The sequence below is a fragment of the Mobula birostris genome, chromosome 1, assembly GCF_030028105.1.
Source record: "Mobula birostris isolate sMobBir1 chromosome 1, sMobBir1.hap1, whole genome shotgun sequence".
Taxonomy (NCBI): domain Eukaryota; kingdom Metazoa; phylum Chordata; class Chondrichthyes; order Myliobatiformes; family Myliobatidae; genus Mobula; species Mobula birostris.
Window position 1 is genome coordinate 118,071,596 of NC_092370.1, and position 13,348 is coordinate 118,084,943.

Sequence of the window (13,348 nt, forward strand, 5' to 3'; positions counted from 1 at the left end):
ATTGGCATTTTACCTTTGAATGTATCTAGTTTTGTGTAGACTTCAGTACATAGCATATTGAGCATTTCTGCATGGGGACAGTCCTCTTGCCCCACGATGTTTGTGTGAAGCACAACGTTGAATTAAACTAAATTTCTTCTGACTGCAAAGGAACCATATCCTGCCTCCATTTTCTCCATATTCATGCATCTCCCTAACAGCCTCTTAAATGCCTCTACCATATATTCCACCACCTTCCATGGCAGCCATTCCATGCACCCAACACTCCTATTGTTTAAAGAGAAACTTAAGCGGTACATTTCACCCTAAATGCATGTCCTCGAGTTTGACATTTCTAACCCAGAAAAAAAATGTTGATCTTCTATCTTATCTATGCCTCTCATAGTTTTTTAAACTTCCATCAGGTCTCCCCTCAGCCTCTTCTACTCCAGAGATGACAACCCAAATTTGTCCAACTTCCCCTTATTGCACATGCCCTCTAATCCAGGCAAGATCCTAGTTAACACACACAAAATGCTGGAGGGACTCAGCAGGTTGGGCAGCATCTATGGAAAAGAGTAAATGTCAATGTTTTGGGCCGAGACCCCTCATCAGGACTCACTAGGATTTTCTCATCTTGTTTACTCTTTTCCGTAGATGCCCCCTGGCCTGCTAAGTTCCTCCAGCATTTTGTGTGCATTGTTTGGATTTTCTGGTCAAAATCCTGGCTAACCTCTGCTGTGGCTTTTTCAAAATCTCCTTTTTCATCCTACAATAGGGTGACCAGAAATGTACACAATATTCTCAAGTGCTGCCTAACCAAAGGTTTATAAAGAAAGCTATGAAGTCTATTGAAGACCACAGTTCTAGTTGGAATTGAAGGGGAGTTGATCATATTTGTGACATGACCTGCCATCTCTAGTTGCCTCATACCAAACACCATAGCTATGTCCATCCTCATTATCCCTGGCCCCTTTACCCATCACAACTTCTATAACTGGGAAACACTAACATTCCAGGAAGATGAAAGTGCTCAATTTCATTCTGATGCCCTGGTAATTTTTGATGAGAAGCCTCTTGGACGTTGATCTTCAGATCTTGGGAGTCTGAGCCAGAAAATGTGTGCCTCCACTCCCTATCCCCCAGTGAAGAATTTTCTTGGAAGTTTCTCCCTCTACTTTTCCATTGGCACTAGGAAAAGTTGGTATTCCAGGAATGGATTCCTGGCCCCAACTGATCTGATCTTGAACAACTGAAAGAGCGATTGATTGTCCCATTTGCCACTTTATTTCCAGCACGGAGTTCTTCTTCCCTCAGGGCCACAGGGTCTTTTCCCTCTTCTTTAGCCATGTTTCTCAGAGCTGGCACCAGGAGGCTTCCAATATGTATGTCCATTCATTAAATCAGTAGGTCCTGGTTTCAAAAGTGGAGTCCGGCATCCATATGTTACAAGTTTGAGTGTAGCATTGGATGACTTCTGTATCCCTGCTCTCCAGTTGACACCTGTTGCTAAAGCTGTATTTAATGTAATACAGTGGCTTTAACAGTTCAGTTCAGTATTGATGCACCAGTGTCACTGAGGAATGAGAAACCCATTTGTAGGATTCTATTATATTATTAAAAGGCAATGAACGAGCCTACAAATTCTGCTGAGTCTGAACACTGAACAGGTCAAACTAAATAAACATTCCCTCAGTTAATTACACTCTACAATATACATGACATACCTGGAACTTCCTCACTCTCAATAGTTCTAGCCAAAGTTTGATTGAAGTTGTTTATCTGTTAGATTCTAATTTAGAGCAAACTTTTCCAATCAGTCAGCAGACACTATCTATTCATTACAACCACAGAAAGGATCTATCCCACAGAAAGAAAGTGACTTTACAAAGTTGTAGGTTTCTTAGAAGAGTCGGTGAATGTGACCCTGGCATGAACAAATTTGCTGAAAATGCTTGCTTTTATTTATGGGGACAAGTTGGGTGAAGTCACATGGATCTGATCTTCAGTGGGAATTTTAAACAATGACAGCCGTTGTGTGGAAAATGAGGAAAGTTACTGATTGAAATCTGTAAGAATTGTGTATCAGGAAACCCAGTAATTGCTGGTGTGTAACGGATTTGCTCTCTTTAGCTAAAGTCATGCTTCTGACAATGAATTATGCCTCCTTGTTGTCGGGATAACAAGTGATTCGGGAACACAGAACAGTTTGACATTATCTCTTTGGAAAATATGGGCTCCCTGTTCTCACAAATTAATGGCTGCAGGACCAATGATTAGGATTAGGAACTTTCATCGTTGTTTTCCTTGAATAGTTATGTAGTATGTCATCGGAGGGCATTTGACCCATCACATGCTGCTAACACCTAGCCAAAGAGTCCCATCACTCCATTCTCCATCTCATTTCCCTGTACTTCCACTATGTATTTTCTCTCATCTTCCATTGACTCCCCTTTTATCACTTTGACACTTAACTAAACTACCATAATTTCAGTGGCCAGTTAACCAAGCAGCACGACTTTGGAATGTGGGAGGAAATTGGAGCACCTGGAGTCAACCCACACAGTCACAGGGAGATCAAGCAGACACTGACAGCACCCAAAGTCAGGATTGGAGCTGTGAGACAGCAGCACTACCTCTTGTGCTGTCCCTTCACTGGTGTTCTACTTGGAGTCAGAGAGCTTTGGGTTGACTTAGTTCTGGTTTTTCAGTACCTTTGACACCAGTGAGGGTGATCTATGGATTACAAGGATATTCTTGCTCCCCAAGAAGTTCAAAATCTGAGCTTTGGGGCTAGCTATGAATGATCAGTCCAAGCAGGGAACATTAGAATGTGTTGCAAGTGCTTAATGTTATGGCTCAGAGCTACAATGATTCAGGATTTGTTGAAGTCACCAAATCTTTGCAAAATCCTCTACATTCCATTGTGGGTTAGATTTCCTTTTTAGAACATTTCAATAGACTTGCATGATATACATCACTGTTCCTGTAATCCAGCTGTTAATACGCAGGAACACATTGAGTAAATGGAAAACTAGGAAAATGAGAAGTGGCCTGACTGAAATACATGAAACACTGCAGTGTCTTGACTGGACGTTACCTCTTACAGATGAATGTAGAAGTCACTCTAATCTTCCTCAACAATTAAATACCATAGACCACCTCTTGCATTAACATGGACTTGTTTCTAACGTGTCTCTGCATTAGTATCTTGTTTTGCACATTCTTTTTTCCCAGGGCAGAATTAACTTAACATGAGGGTGCATAATTTTAAGGTGACTGGAGGGAAGTATAGTGGGGATGTCAGAGGTAGGTTTAGTTTTCCATATAGAGAGTAGTAGGTGCAGGGAACTTGCTACTGGGGTGGTGGTAGAGGGAGATACATTGAGTTGTTCAGATAGGCACAGAGATGAAAGAAAAGTGGAGGGCTATGTGGGAGAGAAGAATTAAGATGATCTTGGAGTAGGTTAAAGGTTGGCACAACATTGTGTGCTCTACTAATCTGTTCTTCGTGCTTTTATGTAACTCAAGGGATCTCCCTTGTGAAAGTCCACAGAGAATATGCGTGAAATAAAGGGCAGGGAGAAATGAACAGCAGGTTCTGTGGAAAAGTAAAAGCTGAGTTTATTGTCATGTGCATAAATACATGTATACACAAGTGCAAAGAAAAACTTACAACATTACAAACACAGCACTAGAGACGCAACATTTATATGAAAACACTAACATACATTCTATGAGAAAGAACACAGTTGGAACAAGAATAAAAGACCATTGTCATGCAAAGTGGCAATGGTGTCACTATACTTGAGGTAGTGATTAGAGTTGTTCTGGTTGGTTCAAGAAAAGGGATGAAATGAGAAGGGGCAGGAGAGAGATGAGAGGAGGAAAGAAGTCAGCAAAGACAAGCTGGGCTGAACAGCTGTTTCTGTGGTGTAGACTCGAGGTGCTTGTTGTCTCTAAACTTCATATATTTCTGTTTAATCTACTCTTAATTCTGTTGCAGGGTCCTCCTGGTCTGAAAGGAGAAAGGGGCCCAAGGGTAAGTCTGGATAAATTAGTTTTAAATAATGTTACGCTAGAATGCACTACATGGGATTTACTGTGCAGTAGCCTCAGCGCCTGCTTTGGCAGTTTTATTTTGATTACATGGTAATCTGTAGAATGGTGTATTAAAGTAGCAGTTAATAAATTAAAACAAAAATCGCTGTCTTATTGGCGTGGTCTTTGATGGCAGTTCTTTACTGAACTGTTGGGAGTACAGGTTTCAGGACTCCCACATGAAACCAGTTGTTTCAAACTTCCTGGCTAGGTGCTGTTTGCTCTCTGAACAGCTCCTAATCTTTTCTGGTGATTTCCTGCTGCAGTATACCACCTTCCATGTAGAATCTAGGAATAGAGGTCTTCCTGCCTTTTCTTAGCTTTCTTGTTGGAGAAGATGTACTTGGGGATTGTTCAACATACTGGTCACAGAGAATGTACCTCTGGAGATGCAGGAGTGAACATCTCATTGGTCCTGGGTTACAGTGCTCAAATCCTGGCCATTCCAAACTGCATTGACCAAGTCAAATAGGTTAAAAGCAGGTTGCCCAGGCTAGGTGTACATAATCCTCTTGTGTGTTCCCTTATTGCAGCAATCTTTGACACGTTTGTGTGTGTTCATAGAGAGAACTTGTGGTCATGCTGGAATGTATGGCAACACTTGCAGCCTGCCCTCAGTACATCCTTGGGTGAATTGGTTGTTAATGCAAATGATGCATTTTACTGTACATTTCCATATGCACAATAAATAAATCTGAATCTTATAGATAGAAAAATGGTGTTCTTTTGAAACTCACAAGCACCCTTTCCTCTTTGGGAAAGCACACTTTCCCGAAACTCATTGGGACTGTTTCCAGCAGGCTATTTAAACTCGCTAGGTTCACTAGAAAATTTATTGTAACATGGTGTAACGTCTAAAGAAAAAGTAAATTCAAACTGTTGGGGTATTAATGGCAATTACATCCAGTCGTCCGGAGAATTTGCCAGAGTGGCATCACCATTCGTGGTCTTGTGGACACAATCCATTCAAATTATAACTTTAGAATTTAAAGACAAAACAGTACTTTTACTAGGACAATGGTGTACTGCAAATGACAATGGATGTCCTTTGTGAAACTCTTTCAGGGAGTAGGCCAGAGTGTTGAAGTTTTAGTGTCTTTTGTTTCTCTTGTGGGTGTTTAAAGGGCATTCCTTCTGTAAAATAGCACTGAGAAGAGGCAGGTAATGCCCTCTGGGTAAAATTGCTCCTGGCATTTCCACCTGTGTGAATTCATTGGAGAAACGAACATAGGACTGTACTCCCACTGTTCATCTACAACCACAGATAACTATAGCTATGGAATCTATATTACAACAAAACTATCTGATTTATTCAGTACTTCTAACATAGTAAAACTTTCTAAATGCCTCTCAGATTGCACTTAGGTTGAGTGTGACAGTAAAGGCAATTAAATGTTGTGGCAAAAAGTAATACTGAAGGAAGGAGGATAGGAGAAGCTGAGTATCTGGAGTACGGAGCCTAAACATTGGTAAGCAGGACCAGCACTGGTGGAAGTAGAGGGTGTGGAAGAAGTTGGAACAAGGGAAGTGATGAGAGGCCAAAGGATTTTATAGAACTGGAGCTGGTTAGAGAGAAAATTGTCTTTGACCACTAGTGTTAACCTTATTAGAGTTAGGCTGCCATCTGTACTCGCATTACATCAGAGAGAGACTGCAGAAGAGAGTGAGAGAGAGAGAAAGAGAAAGTCTTCGGAGTTAGAATAAAAGTAAGAATGAGAGAGAGAGAGAGAGAGAGATAGTGTTAGAGATAGAGAGAGAGATGGTTTACCTCTGAAATTCACCAGGGCCCTGGCTCCTGCACTTCTCCGAAAGTCACTGGGACCCTGTTTCCCAGGACCCTCACACTTTAAAATTTACTGGGTTCATTGGAACATTATAAAATGGTGTAGCATCTAAAATACGTGAATTTAATTGGTATGTGGGTATTAATGGGAATAATATTCAATAGAGTGGAGAATTTGCTAGTGTGGCACTGACTTTAAAATATTCTGGTCTTTAAGATGGTGAAGCTGTCTATGAGGAGATGAATTCGGGTACTATCTTCGGGTGTTAGGTGATGGCTGCCACAGACAAATTCGTCTTCCTTCGAAGAGATTTTGACCAAATGTAAAACACACTGGTACCTGCCCAGTTTGTGGCTTCTACAGGGCTCATTGAAATAGGCATACAAGGAACATGCATTGAATAATTGCCAGAGGCATTGGAAATAGTAAAAAAAAGAATATGTTCTAAAATTATGGTTTGAATGCACCATGTCCATAAGGCTATAATTATTTTACTCTCTTGTAGGCTTAACGACTTTATACTTCATCCAATAGGGATTATGCGCTGAGGAACCAATGAGGGTAGAGTTTAGTTTAGACCTCGTGCAATGAGAAATTAATGTTCTTGTTGTAAAGGCACTAAAGGAAAAAGTTACCATATTGCAACGGAATTTTGCATCCCTTTTGAAAGTGGCGAAACTCTGTCCTAAAGCTAAACAGACCATGAAGTTATGAAGGGAGAGCTGGCTGTGATTGATTGGAAAGTATAGTGGACAGCCCATGACTAGAATTTGCAGAAATACAATCTCTTAGGGCATAGAAACTCCAGCAGGAGAACCGGTCCATTCATGACTGCCAGGAGAATTAAAGATGGTATTAAGTTCAAGATGAGGACTGTAAAGTTGCCAGAAATTACAGGAGGCCTGAGGATTAGGTGGATTTTAGGCTCGGTGAATGAGGGCCAACAATTGTTAAAGAAACGCTGGCTAGAATATGAGAGTTAACTGGTAAGAAATCTAAAAGTGGGCTGTTAAAAGGTGTGTAAAAGGAAAAAGATGAGTGAAAGTTAACATGGGCTCCTCGCAGAAGTACGGGAATAAGACTGTGGCAGTAGAATTAAACAATTTAAGAAACCTGTCAGTAAACCCAGAGAACAAAGAGCTTAGTGACAATGAGCAGCTGAAAAAACCTGAAGGAACTGAAAGCTCTTGATTAGTCATGGGGTCAAAGGTATCTGGGAGAAGGTAGGAAAATGGGGTTGAGCGAGATGATAGATCAACCATCGTGGAATGGGAGAGAAGACTTGTTTGGCTGAATGGCCTAATTCTGCTCTTATGTCTTATGGTCTTAATGAAATAAGTGGAAAAAGTGGAGAGTTTGCTGAGACTATGATCCAATAAATGCCAAGGACTTGAAGACTTGTATCCCAAAACTTTGAAAGAGTAATTAGATATAGTGAACGACTTGGGTATTGCCTTCCATAAAATTCATGAATTATTCTTCAGGTGTTAAGAATAACAGTTGAAAGAGAGATTAAAAATTGGGAAGTACTGAGCAACAGACACAAAGTTCCAGAGAAACTCTGCGGGTTTAATAGCATCTATGGAGGGAGATGAACAGTGGACATGTTGGGCTGAGACCCTTCGTCAGGACTGGAAAGGGACAGAAGCCAGAATGAAAGGGAGGGAGAAAGGCAGGAGCGCAAGTAGGCCGGAAATAGGTGAATCCAGGTGGGTGGGGGAAGGGAGATGGGAGGAAATGAATTGGGAAGTACTGATGTTGTAGACTAATGCCAATAAAAGGAAAAGCATTGGAGTTAACGAAATATGTAATAACAGAACATCTTGAAAAGAATGATGGGATTGAGCAGAGTCCATGTGGATTTAAGAAAGGAAAGTCATGTTTGAAGCTTTAGAGGATGTGACTCTTTGAACAGGTAAAGGGGATGTGATGCAGTTGGACTTCCAGAAGATTTTCCTCAAGGCCCTGTATAGAAGGATGATCAACAAGTTTAGAACAGATTAGGATGGGGATAAATTACAAACATGGGTTGAGTATTGGTGATAGGGCATAAAACATGGGGAAAATATTACTTTTTCTTGGGTTGACAGGTTGTGACCAGTGGGTTATCAGATAGTTCGGCGACTGAGCGCTAGTAGATAAAGGTGAAACTATCCATGCCAATACACAAACAGAAAAGCAGAATATTTTTGAATAGTGACAGATTGGCTAATGTTCATATTCCAAGGGACCTAGTTGATTTTATATAAAAGTCACTGAACGTCAAAGTGAAGATGCACAAAAGGATTAGGAAGGTTAAAGGTATATTGGCCTCTATTATGAGAAGTCTTACAGGGCCTTGTTGGGGTTGCACCTGGAGTACATGGGCAATTTTGGTCTCCTTATCTACAAAAGGATATAGGTGCGATAGAGGGAGAATGCAGTAACGATTCGCTAGACTACTTCCCAGATAGTCAGTTTACCATGTGAGGGGACAGATTGATTAGAATATGCCTGTGTTGCATTTAGAAGGATGGGAGATCTAATTGAATTTTGCCTCATTCTCCAGCATTTGATATGGTGGCAGCAGGGAGATGAGTCTAAAACCAAAGGGTATGGAAAGTTTAAGACTGTTGAGGAGAAATTCCTTCATGCAGAGGTTGAAAACCTTAGGAATTCTCCATCCCATAGATCCATGGAAGCTTAAATGCAGAACTCAATGAAAACAGTGATGGAGAGATTTCCAGATATTAAGGGGATCGAGGGATGGGAGTTAGTATAGGTCAATCTGTAGAACTAACTTGAAGGGTTGAATGGCCTGCCTTTATTTCCATGGAAACAGAAGGAATAAGTGTTCTTGGGCATTTCCACCTATATGGATCTAATGGGAGAAATTACACATGAATGTTAGCTTTCTGAAATATGGTACAGTTGTAACCATAGATTATAGTTCTGCATAGTCAACAGAAATGGATGAAATACATCATAGTACAAACAATGTCAGATCAAACTGAATGATGACTTCCCTGGGCAATCATTGCTGAAGCAGAAACTGTATTAAACCTGTGTTCTAACAGATAGTGCTATCTCTCCAAACTAATCTCACAGCCTTCTGTTGTAGCCATTGCATTATTCTTAAAACTGTCAAAGAGTTTTTTTAGACTCTGCCTAAACCCTTTTTACTGTTGATACTGTTTCAGGGAGATGCCCAGTCACAGGGAATGGTTCGTGTCATTGCCCAGCAAGTGTGTGAGCAGCTTATCCAGAGTGAGTAGTTCTGTACAGGACCTGCGGGGGATTTGATGGAAGTGGCTTGGGCTGGCAGAGTGGATAGAGCTGCTGTCACTCTGCGTCAGATGACCCAGGTACAATCCTGACCTCTTGTGTCGTCTGTGTGGAGTTTGCACCTTCTCTCTGTGGGTTCCCCCCCCCCCCCACATCCCAAAGATGCACAAGTTGTGTGTTTATTGACCACTGTAAATTGCCCCACATGTAGATAAGTGATATACTCTGTGGGAAAGTTGTTGAGAAGGTGTGGAGAATAAAAAAAATGGGATTGATGTAGCATTAGTGTAAGTGAGTGATTGATGGTCGACGTGGACATTGTGGGCCAAAGGGTCTGTTTCTGTGTTGTGCCTTACTATGGCACCAGAGGCCTTTGTGATTGTCACACTTCAGCATTTTCTTTATTTCTTTCAAATTGTTTGAAAAGATATTTGAGGTGGACAAGTCAATACCTCAGCTGGCTGTACCACATCTTAATGTCTACGATGCATCTTAATGTCAGAATGTTCGGCTTTCCACCTCAGAACAAGGTGGTTCTGGCTTGAAATTCCACTTTTGAGACGGGGACACAAAATCAGCGCACACATTCCGGTACAGTGCTGACTTTCAGGTCCGCCAGGGACGTAAAAGATCCTGTGGTGTTTTTATTATCTGGAAAAGATTGGTGTTCTCTCTAATGTCCGAAGTCAATATTCATCCCTCATCAAACGAGACCAGAACAGATCATCTGGTCAGTGCCTCACTGATGTTTGTAAGAGGCAGCTGTTCTTAAACTGACTGCTGCATTTCCTGCATTAGAAACAAATCGCCAACTCTTGTTATGAGTCGATCTGTAAAAGGGCAAACAAAGCAGTGTGTCCGTGTCTAGTGGGATAGAATTGAAAAGGTTTACACTTGTGCAGCTGTTGTTAAGAGGAAGTTTAATAAACGCTTGAAGGGAAATGAGATCAAAGGTCCTGCTCGTAGGAAACTCGTGTGAGGTAGAAGGACTAAAATGCCACACGCTTTGTGAAATTCTGTATGGTCATGTCTACAGATGGTTCAGAGGTTAGAAGATATCTCTTTCAATAGTGCTGGAATCATTCCTGCAAAGATGTTGCTTTGTTCTTGGGGCCACGGCAAGCTCTGAGCAGGTACCCATGGAATGGGTGTTAATGTCTGGGTACTCTCTCTCCTTAGGTCACTTATCACGATACAACTCCATTCTCAACCATGTCCCCAGCAACTCTGTCCAAGTGAGGGCAGCGCCAGGGCCTCCAGGAGAACCAGGCCGCGAGGGGCCTGCAGGCCCACCAGGAGAACCAGGTCCTCAAGGTCGACCAGGGTTCCCCGGCACATCAGGAATACCAGGCCGACCAGGGGAAAGAGGTAACAGTATAAATGATTGGAGCTCCTCCAGCCCGCCGTGCTGGTGCTAGGCCTTTGAAAATGCTCCCTAACTTTTCCCTTAAGGCTCAATGACAGCTTCTATGCCCCTGCTAACACACTCTTGAATGACATCTTGTACGATAATACTGAGCTCTTGACTTCATAGTCTACCTTGTTGTGGTCCTTGTCTACCTACACTGCACTTTCTCTACCTTGTTTTGAAATTATCTTTATGGATCGTATTCAAAAGCAAGTTTTTCCACTGTACCTTGGTAACTATGACAATGATAAACTAATACTAATATGTTCCCTTTTCAAGTGGTAACCCAATTTCCTTCAGGAAGTACTTATAGAACTTACTTCTGCCACCCATTCAGGCTGTGCATTCTAAAATATTTCTCCTCATCTGTTTCTCCCGTGGACCGTTTTAAATTAATGTCCTCTGGTCACTGACACTCTTGCCATTGGGAGCATTTTTTAAAAAATTTACTGAAAACATTTCATAATTTTGAACACGTCTGTTAAACCTGCCGTTAACCTGCTCTCCTGTCAGGAGAATTTCTCTGCCAAGAAAGAAACAGGTTGCAGCTAACAGAAGGAAAAACAGACAGTGAAGACAGCTTTGGAAACAAGAAATAAAATAGTTGTCATTAAAATTCACCAATGCAGCAACCCATGTAGTATTCTCACTAACAAGGTAGCTGTCAGAACAGATATTAGAACTTGGATATTAAATATCCAGATGGGGAGCACAAAGGCAAGCTGTAATATGAGGGACATTCAAAAGGTTTAGTGGAGCCAGGGGGCTATTTAACTCCCTAAGTTGTGATCCATCATTCAATGAGATCAAAGCTCACATGTACCTCAACTTTATCTCTTTGGTTCCACAACCTTTAATACACTCTGCATGACAAAGATCCATCACTCTCAGAGTGAAATATTCCCCTTGACCTCCAGCCTGAAAAATCCCAGCTTTGCCCCACCCTCCTGTGTGAGGAGAAGATTCCCGACGTCAGCTCCAAACAACCTGCTCTGATCTTCGGGCCCTTGATCTGGACTCTCTGCACTAGGGAAAACATCTGTGGATCAGCTTAAACATCTCTCTCGGATCATTTGCATAGCCTGTCTGTATTTTTAACCCTTTCCTTCCTGGTGAATCTGTTCTGCACCTCAAAGGGCAATACGTTCTCCCTGTTCTCATATGAATCTAGCTGGCTGAAGCAGGACGCTATCCAATACAGACTACACTTAATGAGAGGGGAGAGGAGTGCCTTAGAATCATGCCAAAATATAGATGCACACCTATGACAGAGCAACAGATAAGGAGCATCATCCTGCTGAGGATAATAAAGGTGCATGTTGCAGTCGTTCAAATCCTAAAAGCCTGAAAGAATTCCAATATCACTCGGCAGGCCATGCAGCATCTAAGGGGGAGAAACAGAGTTTTATATTTCAGGCCACACAAGCATTCAGAAGAATGTCACAATATAAATAGCTGTTGGAAATTTCAAGCAGCGAACAACAGCAGGTTTGCAACACCAATCATTATCCCTTTTCTTCCACCTGGGGAAGGGATAAGTTATCTGGGTTGATTTGATGTTTCATTAGCTAGAAGAGCTGAAAGAAAAAGTTTCCTCACAGAATAAACAAAAGTAAAAGCTTAGTTCAGAATTGAAGCAAAACTCTCCTCGCCTCTGTTCTTTACACCCCCCTGAACATCACTTGGCCATTGAACTTGAAGATTTATCCAGTTGCCTGATTTGTATCCTGACAGCACCCAGCCACCTCTCTGTGGCCTTAACTAGGAAAGCTTCCTTAATCTCAGTATAAATCAATTGTCAGCATCCACTGCTTTTTGTTGGACTCCCACTCCCCTCTGCTTCCCTCCTCCCAGGGACTGATCACGTCCCTTTGTCCCACATTTGACCCCGGTGAAATAAATTTCTTTAAATTCACCATGCTGATTTCTTTCAAAGTTTTAAAAACCCCACTTAACTGCTGATACTGGTGTGGTTCATTAATCTCTCCCCATTTTCTAGCCTTTGGAAACTGGTACCATGAAGATGTCTGGTTGACACAAAGGCTGTCATTTGGTTGACATGATGATGTGTATGGTACTGCTCTCAAAGTAAGCACTAGCTCATGTCATACGTTTGGCGGAGTCACTTAAGTCTCATTTTTCCTAGGTCTGACAGGTGAAAAGGGAGATCGGGGATCTCCAGGCGTCGGTAAGCAGGGCCTGAGAGGACCTCCCGGAGCACCAGGTAAAGTCCTTCTTGTATCTGTGTTGGTGATTCCAGCTCGGGCTGATGCTTCTCAAATTAATCGGCAGACTTTGTGAAAAATCTTCAGGTCCCACTTTAAGGTGTTGACCGTAAGGTCCAGGTTGACAGGCATGCTATAAGGTTGAGGCATGCCTGCCCTTCCAGGTGGCCGTAAAAAAAAAAAAAAAAAAATCCTTAGGCCATAATTTTGAAGATGGAAAGGGTTAAATATAGGCCAGCAAACTTGATGGTAGAACTCAGCAGGTTAGGTGGCATCTGTGGGTGGAAAGGAACTGTCAATGCTTCCAGTCAAACTTGCAGTATGAGACTTAACAGATAATCCAGTGTTGTTTTGTGGGTTCTTTCTATGCACAATTTGACTACTGTCTTACAACAGTCACCGTACTTTAATAGGGTGTCATTGACCGTAGAAAGTTCTGGGGAGATGCCCGGTCCAAACAGCAGTGTAGAAATCATTTTGTGTTGTACAAGGAGCAGAAGTTGACCATTTACTTAATGCTACAAACTAGGCTCAAATCCCGGCTCACTCCTATACCACAGTAAGGGAAGCTTTGGCAGTTGCATGAG

At 41.9% G+C, this 13,348-nt stretch overlaps 1 protein-coding gene across 6 annotated transcripts in view; it reads left to right on the plus strand.

Annotated features, from left to right (window-relative positions):
- col14a1a (collagen, type XIV, alpha 1a) overlaps nt 1–13,348 on the plus strand; it is a 273,774-nt gene that overhangs the window by 244,352 nt on the left and 16,074 nt on the right. For all 6 annotated transcript variants that reach the window (XM_072261042.1, XM_072261032.1, XM_072261062.1 and 3 more), the window contains 4 exons: nt 3,986–4,021; nt 9,044–9,110; nt 10,308–10,496; nt 12,683–12,760. In XM_072261042.1, coding sequence (XP_072117143.1) covers nt 3,986–4,021; nt 9,044–9,110; nt 10,308–10,496; nt 12,683–12,760 — 370 coding nt within the window. The remainder of the gene's footprint in view (nt 1–3,985; nt 4,022–9,043; nt 9,111–10,307; nt 10,497–12,682; nt 12,761–13,348) is intronic.